Source organism: Rhinoraja longicauda, chromosome 9 (assembly GCF_053455715.1).
Source record: "Rhinoraja longicauda isolate Sanriku21f chromosome 9, sRhiLon1.1, whole genome shotgun sequence".
Taxonomy (NCBI): domain Eukaryota; kingdom Metazoa; phylum Chordata; class Chondrichthyes; order Rajiformes; family Arhynchobatidae; genus Rhinoraja; species Rhinoraja longicauda.
In genome coordinates this window covers 55,291,219-55,304,417 of record NC_135961.1, presented here as the reverse complement: position 1 = coordinate 55,304,417, position 13,199 = coordinate 55,291,219, and the positions used below count along the sequence as shown (strand labels likewise).

The 13,199-nt window shown below is 44.6% G+C and overlaps 1 protein-coding gene across 1 annotated transcript in view; it reads right to left on the bottom strand.

Moving 5' to 3' along the window:
- Positions 1 to 13,199, bottom strand: part of adgb (androglobin) — a 146,450-nt gene that overhangs the window by 76,259 nt on the left and 56,992 nt on the right. The window contains exons 13-17 of the mRNA XM_078405531.1: positions 12,847 to 12,979; positions 11,867 to 11,962; positions 7,968 to 8,105; positions 5,680 to 5,739; positions 206 to 248 (exon numbers count right to left, since the gene is read on the bottom strand). Coding sequence (XP_078261657.1) covers positions 206 to 248; positions 5,680 to 5,739; positions 7,968 to 8,105; positions 11,867 to 11,962; positions 12,847 to 12,979 — 470 coding nt within the window. The remainder of the gene's footprint in view (positions 1 to 205; positions 249 to 5,679; positions 5,740 to 7,967; positions 8,106 to 11,866; positions 11,963 to 12,846; positions 12,980 to 13,199) is intronic.

Here is a 13,199-nt window from a genome sequence, read left to right as displayed (position 1 = left end):
GAGCAGAAAATAAAAATCATTATTTCTGTTGTGCGCTTAAGAAATTTAATACTAAGATATTAAACACCTCATCCTTGAAAACATCATATCTTGTATCAGTAAAATGTTGGCAGGTTTGATGGTTTACTCGTCAGTGGTTTTGCTCGGTCTTGCATTTTCCCAAGTTTCACGCATACATTCAGTGTTTTGAAGGAAGGAGACTCACCTTCGATTAAACCCTGCAGTTGCCGAGCATTTGAAGTGTCGTCCTGGTAACGATAAACAGAATTAATGTATAACCAGAACTGTCTGAAAGTCTAACCAGGTCTAAAAGTCTGGGAGGTCGACTGAAGGACCGATTTACCACTTAGTGGTGGCAGTAGGTGAGCCTCCTACTTTTCCTGTTATCTTGAAAAATGACCACCTTTCAAACCAACAAGAGGTACAACTTTTCACCTTGGGATGGCCCCATCCTCGGAACTCATGGGCTGCCTAAATCAACAATATAATTGAGGGAGGCAAAACAAAGTTTGTTTGGAATATTACTTGGCAATATTAAATGAGGTGGGATTGTGAGCATGAAGAAAGATGAGGAGATATAGACAAGCTCAATGAGTGGCAGCTGGAATATAATGTGATGGATGACCTCATTACCGATGAAGCATTATAGAATTTAGCATCCAACTGTGTTAAACTTAAATAAGGAGAAATTACAAAACAACGCGGAGGGATATAACTAAAGTGGACTGGGCACATAGTTTAGTGGGTAAAGTGATAGACCAGCAGTGGCAGATGGTTCAGGGCTCCAACTAAACGACATGGTGAGCAGAATAGATTTGAATTCTAAGGTGGTGGAGGAGAGGTGGGTGTTATGGAGGTGGGGTGGAATGAAATAGCCAAAGTTAACCAATGAAGTTAAAGAGAATATTAAGATGAAGGAGAAACGATAGAAGAAGCAAAGATTAGTGAAGGGCTTGAAAATGGGGATGAATTCAGAATTCAGCAAATGGGGAATTTAAAAAATCAAATTTAGAAAATAAATTTTGAGGGAAAACTAGCGAGACGTGTCAAAACTGTCAGAGCTTTTTTTAAAGTACATTAAATAAAAAGAGAGGATAAACTAAGCATAGCCCCCCTCCCCCCCCCCCCTAGATAACCTGCAGATTTTGAGAGACAGGATTTAATTGGCAGAGGAGAGTCAGTGGATGTGGTGTACCTTGACTTTCAGAAAGCCTTCGACAAGGTCCCACATAGGAGATTAGTGGGAAAAATTAGGGCACATGGTATTGGGGGTAGGGGACTGACATGGATAGAAAATTGGTTGACAGACAGAAAGCAAAGAGGGGGGATAAATGGGTCCCTTTCGGAATGGCAGGCAGTGACCAGTGGGGTACCGCAAGGTTCGGTGCTGGGACCCCAGCTATTTACGATATACATTAATGACTTAGACGAAGGGATTAAAAGTACCATTAGCAAATTTGCAGATGATACTAAGCTGGGGGGTAGTGTGAATTGTGAGGAAGATGCAATAAGGCTGCAGGGTGACTTGGACAGGTTGTGTGAGTGGGCGGATACATGGCAGATGCAGTTTAATGTAGATAAGTGTGAGGTTATTCACTTTGGAAGTAAGAATAGAAAGGCAGATTATTATCTGAATGGTGTCAAGTTAGGAGGAGGGGGAGTTCAACGAGATCTGGGTGTCCTAGTGCATCAGTCAATGAAAGGAAGCATGCAGGTACAGCAGGCAGTGAAGAAAGCCAATGGAATGTTGGCCTTCATAACAAGAGGAGTTGAGTATAGGAGCAAAGAGGTCCTTCTACAGTTGTACCGGGCCCTGATGAGACCGCACCTGGAGTACTGTGTGCAGTTTTGGTCTCCAAATTTGAGGAAGGATATTCTTGCTATGGAGAGCGTGCAGCGTAGGTTCACTAGGTTAATTCCCGGAATGGCGGGACTGTCGTATGTTGAAAGGCTGGAGCGATTGGGCTTGTATACACTGGAATTTAGAAGGATGAGGGGGGATCTTATTGAAACATATAAGATAATTAGGGGATTGGACACATTAGAGGCAGGAAACATGTTCCCAATATTGGGGGAGTCCAGAACAAGGGGCCACAGTTTAAGAATAAGGGGTAGGCCATTTAGAACGGAGATGAGGAAGAACTTTTTCAGTCAGAGAGTGGTGAAGGTGTGGAATTCTCTGCCTCAGAAGGCAGTGGAGGCCAGTTCGTTGGATGCTTTCAAGAGAGAGCTGGATAGAGCTCTTAAGGATAGCGGAATGAGGGGGTATGGGGAGAAGGCAGGAATGGGGTACTGATTGAGAGTGATCAGCCATGATCGCATTGAATGGCGGTGCTGGCTCGAAGGGCTGAATGGCCTACTCCTGCACCTATTGTCTATTGTCTATTGTCTATAATTGCATTTGCAACTGAGTAGGGATAGTCAGCATAGCTTTGTGTGAGGGAAATCAAGTCTCATGAGTTTGTTGGAGACATTGACTGTTCACAACCACAAGATGGCGGCGCTGCCCTAGCAGCTGCGGCTCACCTGCGGTCCATTTGTCTTTGTGTTTTTGTTGGGGTTTTTTTGGTCTTAATTGTAGTTGTGATGTGGTGTTTTTGTGTTTGTGTACTATGTGTGTATGTGGGGGGGAGGGGGAAACTGTAACATTGTAAATATGTGTCCCTTCCGAACGGAGACCCGACCTTTGTTTTCTGGGTGTTGTCTCCGTTCCTGCTGCGGCCTACCATCGGCCCAACTCCTGGAGCTGTCGGCCTCCAGGGCTCTGGTTCGCAGAGCCCGCGGATCGGACTTACCACCACCGGAGCCGGCCGTCTTCGGAGGCTGCGGGAGCGGCTGCGACTCGCCTTAGGCTCGGGCCGCGTGGATGCCGACATCGGGAGCTCCGGCAGCGGCAGCGGGTTCGCCCGCCCCGGATCGCGGGCCTTGGGTCGCGGACATTTCACCGTCCGGCGCGGCCTAAGATATGCCGCGGGATATTTCTCTGCTGGGCGGGGGCTTCAATGTCGGGAGCCACGACCGCCCCGACCGCCCCGACGTGCAGCAACAGCGGCAGCAGCGTGTTCGCCCGCCCCGGATCGGACTTATCATCGGCGGAGCCGGCCGTCTTCGGAGGCTGGGGGAGCGGCTGCGACGCGACGCGCCTTGGGGCTTGGCCCGCTGTGGACCGTCCGGTGCGGCCTGCAACCACAACAACCTGACTGCGGGCGAGGACAGCGGGAGAAGGGAAAGACATTGTGGCCTTCCATCACAGTGAGGAGAGGACTGGAGGAGACTCACTGTGATGGATGTTTCTTTGATGGATGTTTCTTTTTTTTTGTGTGTTTTTGGGGTTGGGTGGTTTGAGTGCCTGTTTGATGCTTTTATTGTTGGACTGTGTTTTTGGTTTTTTTTTGGGGTTGTGTAATTTGAATGCCTGTTTAACGCTTTTATTGTTGGACTGTGTTTTGGGGGGTTTTGGGGTTGTGTGATTTGAATGCCTATTTAATGCTTTTATTGTTGGACTGTGTTTTTGGGGGGTTTTGGGGTTGGGTAATTTGGGTGCCTGTTTAGTGCTTTTATTGTTGGACTGTGTTTTTGGGGGTTTTTTGGAGGTGTAATTTTGATGCTTATTTAATGCTTTTGTTGTTGGACTGTGGGTGATTGAATTAACATTTTGTTCAAGATGGCCGCGCCGTTGTGTTTGGCTGCCTGCCACTGTATGTTTCTTTTTTTTCCTAGTCAGATGTGCAGCACTTTGGTCAACGTGGGTTGTTTTTAAATGTGCTATACAAATAAATTGACTTGACTTGACTTGACATCTTCCCATTAGTTAAATGTCTGTGCTTCCAAATCATTGCAACTCGTCCTCAGTCATATGCTTCTTCTTTCCCCTGTGGAATCACCGATCTTTCCTTCATGAATCTTTCCATTATCGCATCTCCCCTCTCCCACCTTCCAGGCAGCTTATGAGATATTGTGCAATGAGAGGTTGGAATCCAGCCCAGATTCAATGTGGTTTACATCTCAGAGAAGGCCTTACTTGTGACATGAAAGACCACAGGACCATCCATGTGAATCACAGCTGAGCACATATGCTGAGTAAGGACAGGACAGATAATATACCAAATTAGGCTGTCATATTCCAATGAGGCTAGTTTCTGCATTTTGGTTCATGCACTTTCTTCTTCATGCATATACAAGTAAAATGTTACCATTGGCATCAAGTATGCTTTTCATTCCAATTAACTTTGAGGCTGTTAAGTGAGTGGGCTCTGTGCATAAGCACCTTAAATTATATGACCAAAGAACCAGGATGCAATTTATCATGGAGACACAGTGGTGCAACAGTAGAGTTGCTGCCTTACAGCGCTTGCAGCACCGGAGACCCGGGTTCCATCCTGACTATGGGTGCTGTCTGTACAGAGTTTGTACATTCTCCCTGTGACCTGCGTTGGTTTTCTCCGAGATCTTCGGTTTCCTCCCTTTCCTCCCGCACTCCAAAGACGTACAGGTTTGTAGGTTAATTGGCTTGGTAAATGTAAAAATTGTCCCTAGTGTGTGTAGGATAGTGTTAATATGCGGGGATCGTTGGTCGGCGCGGACCCGGTGGGCCGAAGGGCCTGTTTCCACGCTGTTTCTCTAATGCAGATGTTGGTATCTTAAGCAAAACACAAAATGCTGGAGTAATTCTACAGGTCAGCCAGCATCTGAGGAAGGAATGGATAAGCGCCGTTTGGGTCAGGACCATTCTTCATGGTATGCTGAGCAAATTAGTATCAACTGCAGGATTGCATCAGGATCTTGATCGATTGGCCAGGTGGACTGAGGAATTTAATCCAGAGAAATGCGAGATGTTGCATTTTGGGGAGCACAAACATGGGCAAACCTACACAGTGAACAGTAGAGCTCTGGGGAGTGTTGTAGAGCAGAGTAATGGCACATAGTTCATTGAAAGTAGCATCACAGTTGGATAGGGTGGTCAAATAGGCTTTTGGCACATTGGCCTTCATCAGTCAGAGCACTGTATAGAGGTTGGGATGTCATGTTGCAGTCGTATAAGACATTGGTAAGGTCGCTTTTAGAGTATTGTGTTCAATTTTGGCAAACTATGTTATAGGAAATATGTTGTCAAGCTGGAAAGGGTGCTGAGATGATTTATGAGGATGTTGCCAGGACTTGAGGGCCTGAGCTATAGGGAAAGGTTGAGCAGGCTAGGACTCTATTACTTGGAGCGCAGGATGAGGGGTAATCTGATAGCGGTGTATAAAATCATGAGAACCAGAGAACATCGGTTGAAGGTGAGGGAGAAAAGATTTAATAGGGACTTGGGGGGTAACCTTTTCACGCCAAGGGTGATAGGTGTATGGAACGAGCTGCCGGAGGAGGCAGCTGAAGCAAGAAATATTGCTACGTTTAAGAAACATTTAGACAGGTACATGGATAGGATCAGTTTGGACAATATACAATAGGTGCAGGAGTAGGCCATTTGGCCCTTCAAGCCAGCACAACCATTCAATGTGATCATGGCTGATCATTCTCAATCAGTACCCCATTCCTGCCTTCTCCCCATACCCCCTGACTCCGCTATCCTTAAGAGCTCTATCTTGCTCTCTCTTGAAAGCATTCAGAGCATTAAATATGTATAATTGGAAATACCCTATTTGGAAATCTCTGTAGCACCTAATACAAGCAACTCACTTTATTAGAATCTACTAGAGAACCTGGTCGAATTTTAGCAGCTGGTTTAGAAGATTCTTCCTGCAAAGATACAAAATGACAATTGTTTAATTAATCTAACATTTGATAGAGATACAGTTCTATAAATTCACTTTCAGCAACATTTATTGCCAATTCCTATTTGCCCTTGAGCAGCCGCCTTGAAACCAGTGCAGTCCTTCTGGTGAAGGTACTCCCACAATGCTTTTGGAAATGGACTTAGATCCAGCAATGATGAAGGTCTGTGATGTACCCCAAGAATGGTGAGTAACCTGCAGAGGAACCTGGAGATTGTGATCTTCCATTGTGGCTGCTGGCCTTGACTTGTTGGTGATTGAAGTTCTAAACCTCTATGGGACCGAAGTAGTCAACTCCTACATCTGTAAATGGAGGATTATCAGGTTGAATCCTTTCCAGCGGCAAGTCTGCCACCTTTTGTTCCCCAACTCTTCCCCGCTGCCGTTTACACACAATGCAGTCCGTAATGACCTTTCTTGCAGCGGAGTTGCATCTTCTAGGAGCTGCCACTTGCACAGACCGGGTCAGCGATAAGCGTAATGACTCAAACAATAATAACAGAGATCCTCCTAGACGTTTAATAGATAGTCTTCTTTATTTGAAGGTGCAATAAACATATTGGCATATCTCTTGTCATCGACTGGTTATTAATTGCAAGAAACGAAGATTAACTTATATCAGAGTGATAGCATCTTAGAACTGAGATGAGGAAAAACTTTTTCAGTCAGAGAGTTGTGAATCTGTGGAATTCTCTGCCTCAGAAGGCAGTGGAGGCCAATTCTCTGAATGCATTCAAGAGAGAGCTAGATAGAGCTCTTAAGAATAGCGGAGTCAGGGGGTATGGGGAGAAGGCAGGAACGGGGTACTGATTGAGAATGATCAGCCACGATCACATTGAATGATCACATCACATCACATCACATCACAGTGCTGGCTCGAAGGGCCAAATGGCCTCCTCCTGCACCTATTGTCTATTGTCTATAGCAAGAGCAAAGTATGGAGGAGAGAAGGAACTGCCCAAGATCCAAAGCATACCAACTCATCTGTGAAATGGTGGTGGGGGTTTTATGGTGTGGGCATGTATGGCTGCTGAAGGTACTGGCTCACTTATCTTCATTGATGATACAACTGATGATGGTAGTAGCATAATGAATTCTGAAGTATATCGACACATTCTATCCGCTCAAATTCAAACAAATGCCTCAAAACTCAATGGCCAGCAGTTTGTTTTGCAGCAAGACAATGATCCCAAACATACTTCTAAAGCAAGAAAAGAGTTTTTAAAAGCTAAAAAATGGTAAGTTCTTGAGTGACCAAGTCAATCACCTGATCTGAACCCAATTGAGCATGCCTTTTATCTGCTGAAGAGAAAACTGAAGGAAACTAGCCCCCAAAACAAGCATAAGCTAAAGATGGCTGCAATACAGGCCTAGCAGAGCATCACCAAAGAAGACACCCAGCAACTGGTGATGTCCATGAATCGCAGAGTTCAAGCAGTCATTGCATGCAAAGGATATGCAACGAAATACTAAACATGACTACTTTCATTTACATGACATTGCTGTGTCCCAAACATTATGGTGCCCTGAAATGTATATATATATATATAAATACTGCTGTAATTTCTACACGGTGAAACCAAAATGTATAAAAATGACCTTTATTAAAATCTGGCAATGTGCACTTTAACCACATGTGATTTTTTTCTATTGCAAATCCCAAATTGTTGAGTACAGAGGCAAATAAATAAATGATGGGTCTTTGTCCCAAACATCATGAGGTCACTGTAAATATCTGTCAAGAAATAAATTGTTCTTAAATTTCTTAAAAAGCTATTGTTAACAGTTGTTCCAATAATTAAATAATTAAAGACTCCTATCAATTGTTTCTCATACTTTACAAAAATAATTTGCCATCCCAAAATATTGTCAAATATTAAAATTTGCTTTTTGAAATATTTTGGAACACTGATCTAGCAGCAATTTTGGTTACTTTTCCATATTTCACTGTAATCTGCATTTTAATTGAGTATCAACAGATTAATATGTTTATTATTTTTTAAAACAACTTAAAAAAAACTGTTTTCACCTAGTTCCAAATATCTCTGATTTGAAATGTCTTATGATACACAAGCACTATGAGGCCACAAAGTTAGTGGCACGATGACTGCAAAGAGTTACATTGGGCATAAGGTGATGGATGGTTCTAGCAGAGATTTGGTTTTCTGCTTCAATTTCAACAACCTTACTCACTTTTTTATGTTCTGATGCACTGCCTCGTTTATCTTTTCCACTTCCTTGCCGACTTCCTTGGCTACTGTGTCGACTTTTAGCGGTGGGGGACTTGGCTGACTGCTGACCACCGGATTTTGTGCTTTCAGACAGTGTCTCCTGAAAACATGCAAAATGGCATTTGTTAAACACATCATACTTGATGGAGGGACATATTTCACCTACTTGGATAACAATATTGTTGTCGTGCAAACTGGAAGGCAGTCCAACTTATCCAGAACAAAAGTCCCATATTTAGGACTTCTTCACTTTTTTTTGAAATTCTGGAAAAAACCGAATCTTTATCTGAGAAACATACGGTTTCTGTAATCTTTGATGTGGATTTGGCTGAATAGGTCCTGCAACACACACTCCCCCTCACCCCCCCCCCCCACCCCCGTGTTATCCGTTGCCTTGGACTGTATTTCGTTCCACAGATGTTGCTTGACATGTGAGTGGGGAGGGGAGAGAGGGGGAGTGGAGAAGGGGGAGGGGAGAGGGGGGGGAGGGAGAGGGGGAGAGGGGAGGAGAGGGGGAGAGGGGAGGAGAGGGGGAGAGGGGAGGGGAGGGGGGGAGGGAGGGAGGGAGGGAGGGAGGGAGGGAGGGAGGGAGGGAGGGAGGGAGGGAGGGAGGGAGGGAGGGAGGGAGGGAGGGAGGGAGGGAGGGAGGGAGGGAGGGAGGGAGGGAGGGAGGGAGGGAGGGAGGGAGGGAGGGAGGGAGGGAGGGAGGGAGGGAGGGAGGGAGGGAGGGAGGGAGGGAGGGAGGGAGAGGGAGGGGGAGGGAGGGAGAGAGAGGGGAGGAAGGAGAGGAGGGTGAGGGGGAAGGGAGAGGGAGAATTTGGAAAGAGATGTAAAGGTAGGATTCGGGCAGGTGGCATAATAAGGAGAGGAATTATGGTGGCACAGATTACATTGAGATAAAGGGAAGGATAAAGGCAGTCAGCAGAGGTGGGTAGATAGAATGAAAGCCGAGAGGGAAAAATAAGCAGCATGGAAGAGGTAAAAGAGGAAAAGGAAGGATTAAAAGAGAGGTAAAAATAAAATGGACTAAAATTAGAAATGGGGACGGAAGATATATTCATGGAGTCTTCACACTTGGGAACACCAGTGCACTAAATGAGTTTGATTCAAATTAGATCCAGCTAATCAGATTGGCCATCCACAAAGTGCTATATCATCAGCAGTTTCATCATATCCCCCATTCTACCACTGCCATCAAGTCAGTGCCAACCATGGTTCAATAAACTGTTTTGCAGATCAAATCAGGATGAGTACCATGTACAAGATATGAGATGCTAACCTGATGAAATAGAACATGGAAATTTCATTCTGCTTAATACTGCAAGCAGCGTGCATCAGGCAGGATGAATCAATTCTAAAACCAATGGTTGAGTTCATAGCTCTGCAAAATTGCCACCACATTGGTAACTCATTTCCAGGCTTCCTTGGTGTCATTTGTGAAGTGTTGCCCTGTAGAAGAACTTTCCATGGATCTAGTCAAACTATCCCAGTACAACTGCAAATCAGGCATCTACCAAGTGGGATGAACAATTTCCCTAGGTATGCCCTCTTCACAAAATACTGGGGGAAAAAAATCAAAGTAATGACCATCAGTCTGAATCACCAGCAGCACAATGGAAGATATAATGGATCTTTACTGCTTACCATGCTCAGTTTCAGTCCGCCCGATCAATTGTCTCAACTACACCTTGCACATGCATACTTGGCCAATAAACTTATCCTTTCATTCATTCATTGTATAAAATCTGGACAAAGAAAAGCTAAATTCCAGAATTCCAGAATACGGCCTTGAGATGACTTCAAGGCCGTATCCAACTGAATGTCCCAAGGATTCCAAATCAGAGCTGAAGTCAATGGGAATTAAAAGGAGAATTCTCTGCAGACAGTGTCATATCTCAGCAAAGGGGAATGGTTGTGGATATTGAAGGAATACAATTCCGTTCGGAATATCATCTCAGCAAATGTGAAATAGATTGAGTAGTGGTCGGAAATCCCATTTTTTTAAACGGGTCAATGCGAAAGGATCTATATTAGGTCTTATATGTTAAGTTTTGTATCACTTCATGAAATATTGCAAGGGTATTTCCTTTACTCCAGTGTGCCTTGGAGTAGATTATTACTTTGAATGTAGTGTTGACTTGCAGGGCACCAGATATTGGCATGATGTGAGCTTTTGGCTTGGAAGGATGTTTGGCATCGGACACAGGTTTTAACCAGCATTGGCTGGTTAGCTCATTTGAGATTGAATGGTTGAGATCAGCTTGATCGGACAAAACGTAGTCAATTAAAGTCAATCTCCATGACAGGAGACAGACGAGTGACTGACATCTACTATAAACCCACTGACTCGCACAGCTATCTGGACTACACTTCTTCCCACCCGGTCCCCTGCAAAAAGTCTATCCCCTACTCCCAATTCCTCCGTCTACGCCGCATCTGTGCCCGGGATGAGGTGTTTCACACTAGGGCATCAGAGATGTCCTCATTCTTTAGGAAACGGGGCTTCCCCTCTTCCATTATAGATGAGGCTCTCACTAGGGCCTCTTCTACATCCCACAACTCTGCTCTTGCTCCCCCTCCCCCCATTCGTAAAAAGGACAGAATCCCCCTCGTTCTTACTTTCCACCCCACCAGCCAGCGTATCCAACAAATCATCCTCCAACATTTGCGTCACCTACAACGGGACCCCACCACTGGCCACATCTTCCCATCCGCTCCCCTTTCTGCATTCTGCAGAGACCATTCCCTCCGTAACTCCTTGGTCCACTCGTCCCTTCCTACCCAAACCACCCCATCCCCGGGCACTTTCCCCTGCAACCACAGGAGATGCAACACCAGTCCCTTTACCTCCCCCCTCAACTCCATCCAAGGACCCAAACAGTCTTTCCAGGTGAGACAGAGGTTCACCTGCACCTCCTCCAACCTCATCTATTGCATCCGCTGCTCTAGATGTCAACTTCTTTACATCGGCAAAACCAAACGCAGGATCGGCGATCGTTTCGCTCAACACCTTGCTCAGTCCGCCTTAACCAACCTGATCTCCCAGTGGCTGAGCTCTTCAACTCCTCCTCCCACTCCCAGTCTGAACTTTCTGTCATGGGCCTCCTCCAGTGCCATAGTGAGGCCCACCGGAAATTGGAGGAACAGCACCTCATATTTCGCTTGGGCAGCTTGCAGCCCAGCGGTATGAACATTGACTTCTCCAACTTTAGATAGTTCCTCTGTCCCTCTCTTCCTCTCCCCCTTCCCAGTTCTCCCTCTATCTTCCTGTCTCCACCTATATCCTTCCTTTGTCCCACCCCCCTGACATCAGTCTGAAGAAGGGTCTCGACCCGAAACGTCACCCATTCCTTCTCTCCTGAGATGCTGCCTGACCTGCTGAATTACTCCAGCATTTTGTGAAATAAATACCTTTGATTTGTACCAGCATCTGCAGTTATTTTCTTACAATTAAAGTCAAGATTATTTGAGGATCTTGTAGATTTAAATGACAAACTAAATAAATTAAGGAAATTTATAAAAATGAATGCAGGAAATTAAACTAAAGTACAAAAGGAACATTTTTCTGATTGGTGCCCTGAGGGATCTATCACTAGTCACAAAAAAATAAACCAAGATTTTTCTGTAAGGAATCTATAAGTATTGGACTGATGGAAAGCGATCTTTGTGCAAAGGGCATTATTACTAAAGGAACAAAGCAGAAAGTTTATTTTCATGGAATGAATAAAGTTGTAACTCAATAAAAAATAAATATATATTAAAGCTGCTGAGATTCAGCATTGTTTAACTTTCTTCAGGATATACATATTGTACTATGAATTAATAAAAAGTTGCAATTTTATCATAATTCTTTGTAAATACCTTCTTGTTCTCAACACTCTTCTTGGGGTTTTGTTTATGCATTATGGATGGTATTGAGGAAAATTCACCTGACTTGCTCTCTTCCACTTGGGAAATCTAGAAAAGTACACAATTAACATTTGTTATGGAATCATGGAGTCCTACAGCATGGAAACAGGCCCTTCGGTCCAACATGTCCATGTCGACCAAGGTGCCTCATCTAAGCTCGTCTTATTTGCCTGTGTTTGGCCCATATCCCTCTCAACCTTTCCTATCCATGTACTTGTCTAAATGTGATTTAAATGCTAATATAATACCTGCCTCAACCACCTCCTCTGGTGGCTCATCTCACCTACACACCACCCTCTCAGTGAAAAAGATACCCTTCACATTCGTATTAAATCTTGCTCTTCTTACATGAAACATGTTCTCTTGTTTATTGATTCCCCATATCCTGGGAAAATGCCTGTGTTTTCACTCTATCTATTCCCTCATGATATTATACATCTCCTTAAGATCACTCCTCAACCATGGTCCATTGTTAGCTGTGGAAGAGTTGATAGAGAAGGATGGACGTGATCAGTGTGACTGGCCAGCTTACAACCCAGTGGTATGAATGTTGACTTCTCTAATTTCAAGTTACCCCTGCATTCCCTGTCTCTCTGCCCTTTCCCCCACCCTAGTCATCCTGCCAGTTCCACTGTTCACATCCATATATCCCTTCGTTATCACCTCTTCCACAGCCAACAGTGAACCACAGTGGGCTCCACCTCTCTTTGGACATCGGTGCCAGCCCTGATTTGTTCGGAACCTTTACATTATCATAGTTTCCCTTCCCCCTGATTCTCAGTCTGAAGGAGGGTCTCGACCCGAAACGTCACCTATTCCTTTTCTCCAGAGATGCTGCCTGACCCGCTGGGACACTCCAGCATTTTGTATCTATCTTCATTTACGAAATACTTTGGAATCCTGATATTTAATTTGGAGATAGATTGTTTCACCTCTTTGTTGGGAAGTGGTTCTATAGGCTTAATGGTTTCTTCAAATTCTTGAATGGCTTCCGGTGTTTCATCGATTTCAGTCACAGCCGCCATGACAGGGGGGGCACCTTTTATACCTTTCTGCTGCTCCTTTCTGTGGGAAGAGATATTAAAAAATTAGAGAACTGAACCCATATATTTGGAGAAATTACATTTAGAAATTTCACGATAGCAGATCCCACCATTTTGTTTTGGATGGTAGTGTTTATAAACTCAGTTCACAATGCATTCAAGAGAGAGCTAGATAGAGCTCTTAAGGATAGCGGAGTCAGGGGGTATGGGGAGAAGGTAGGAATGGGGTACTGATTGAGAAT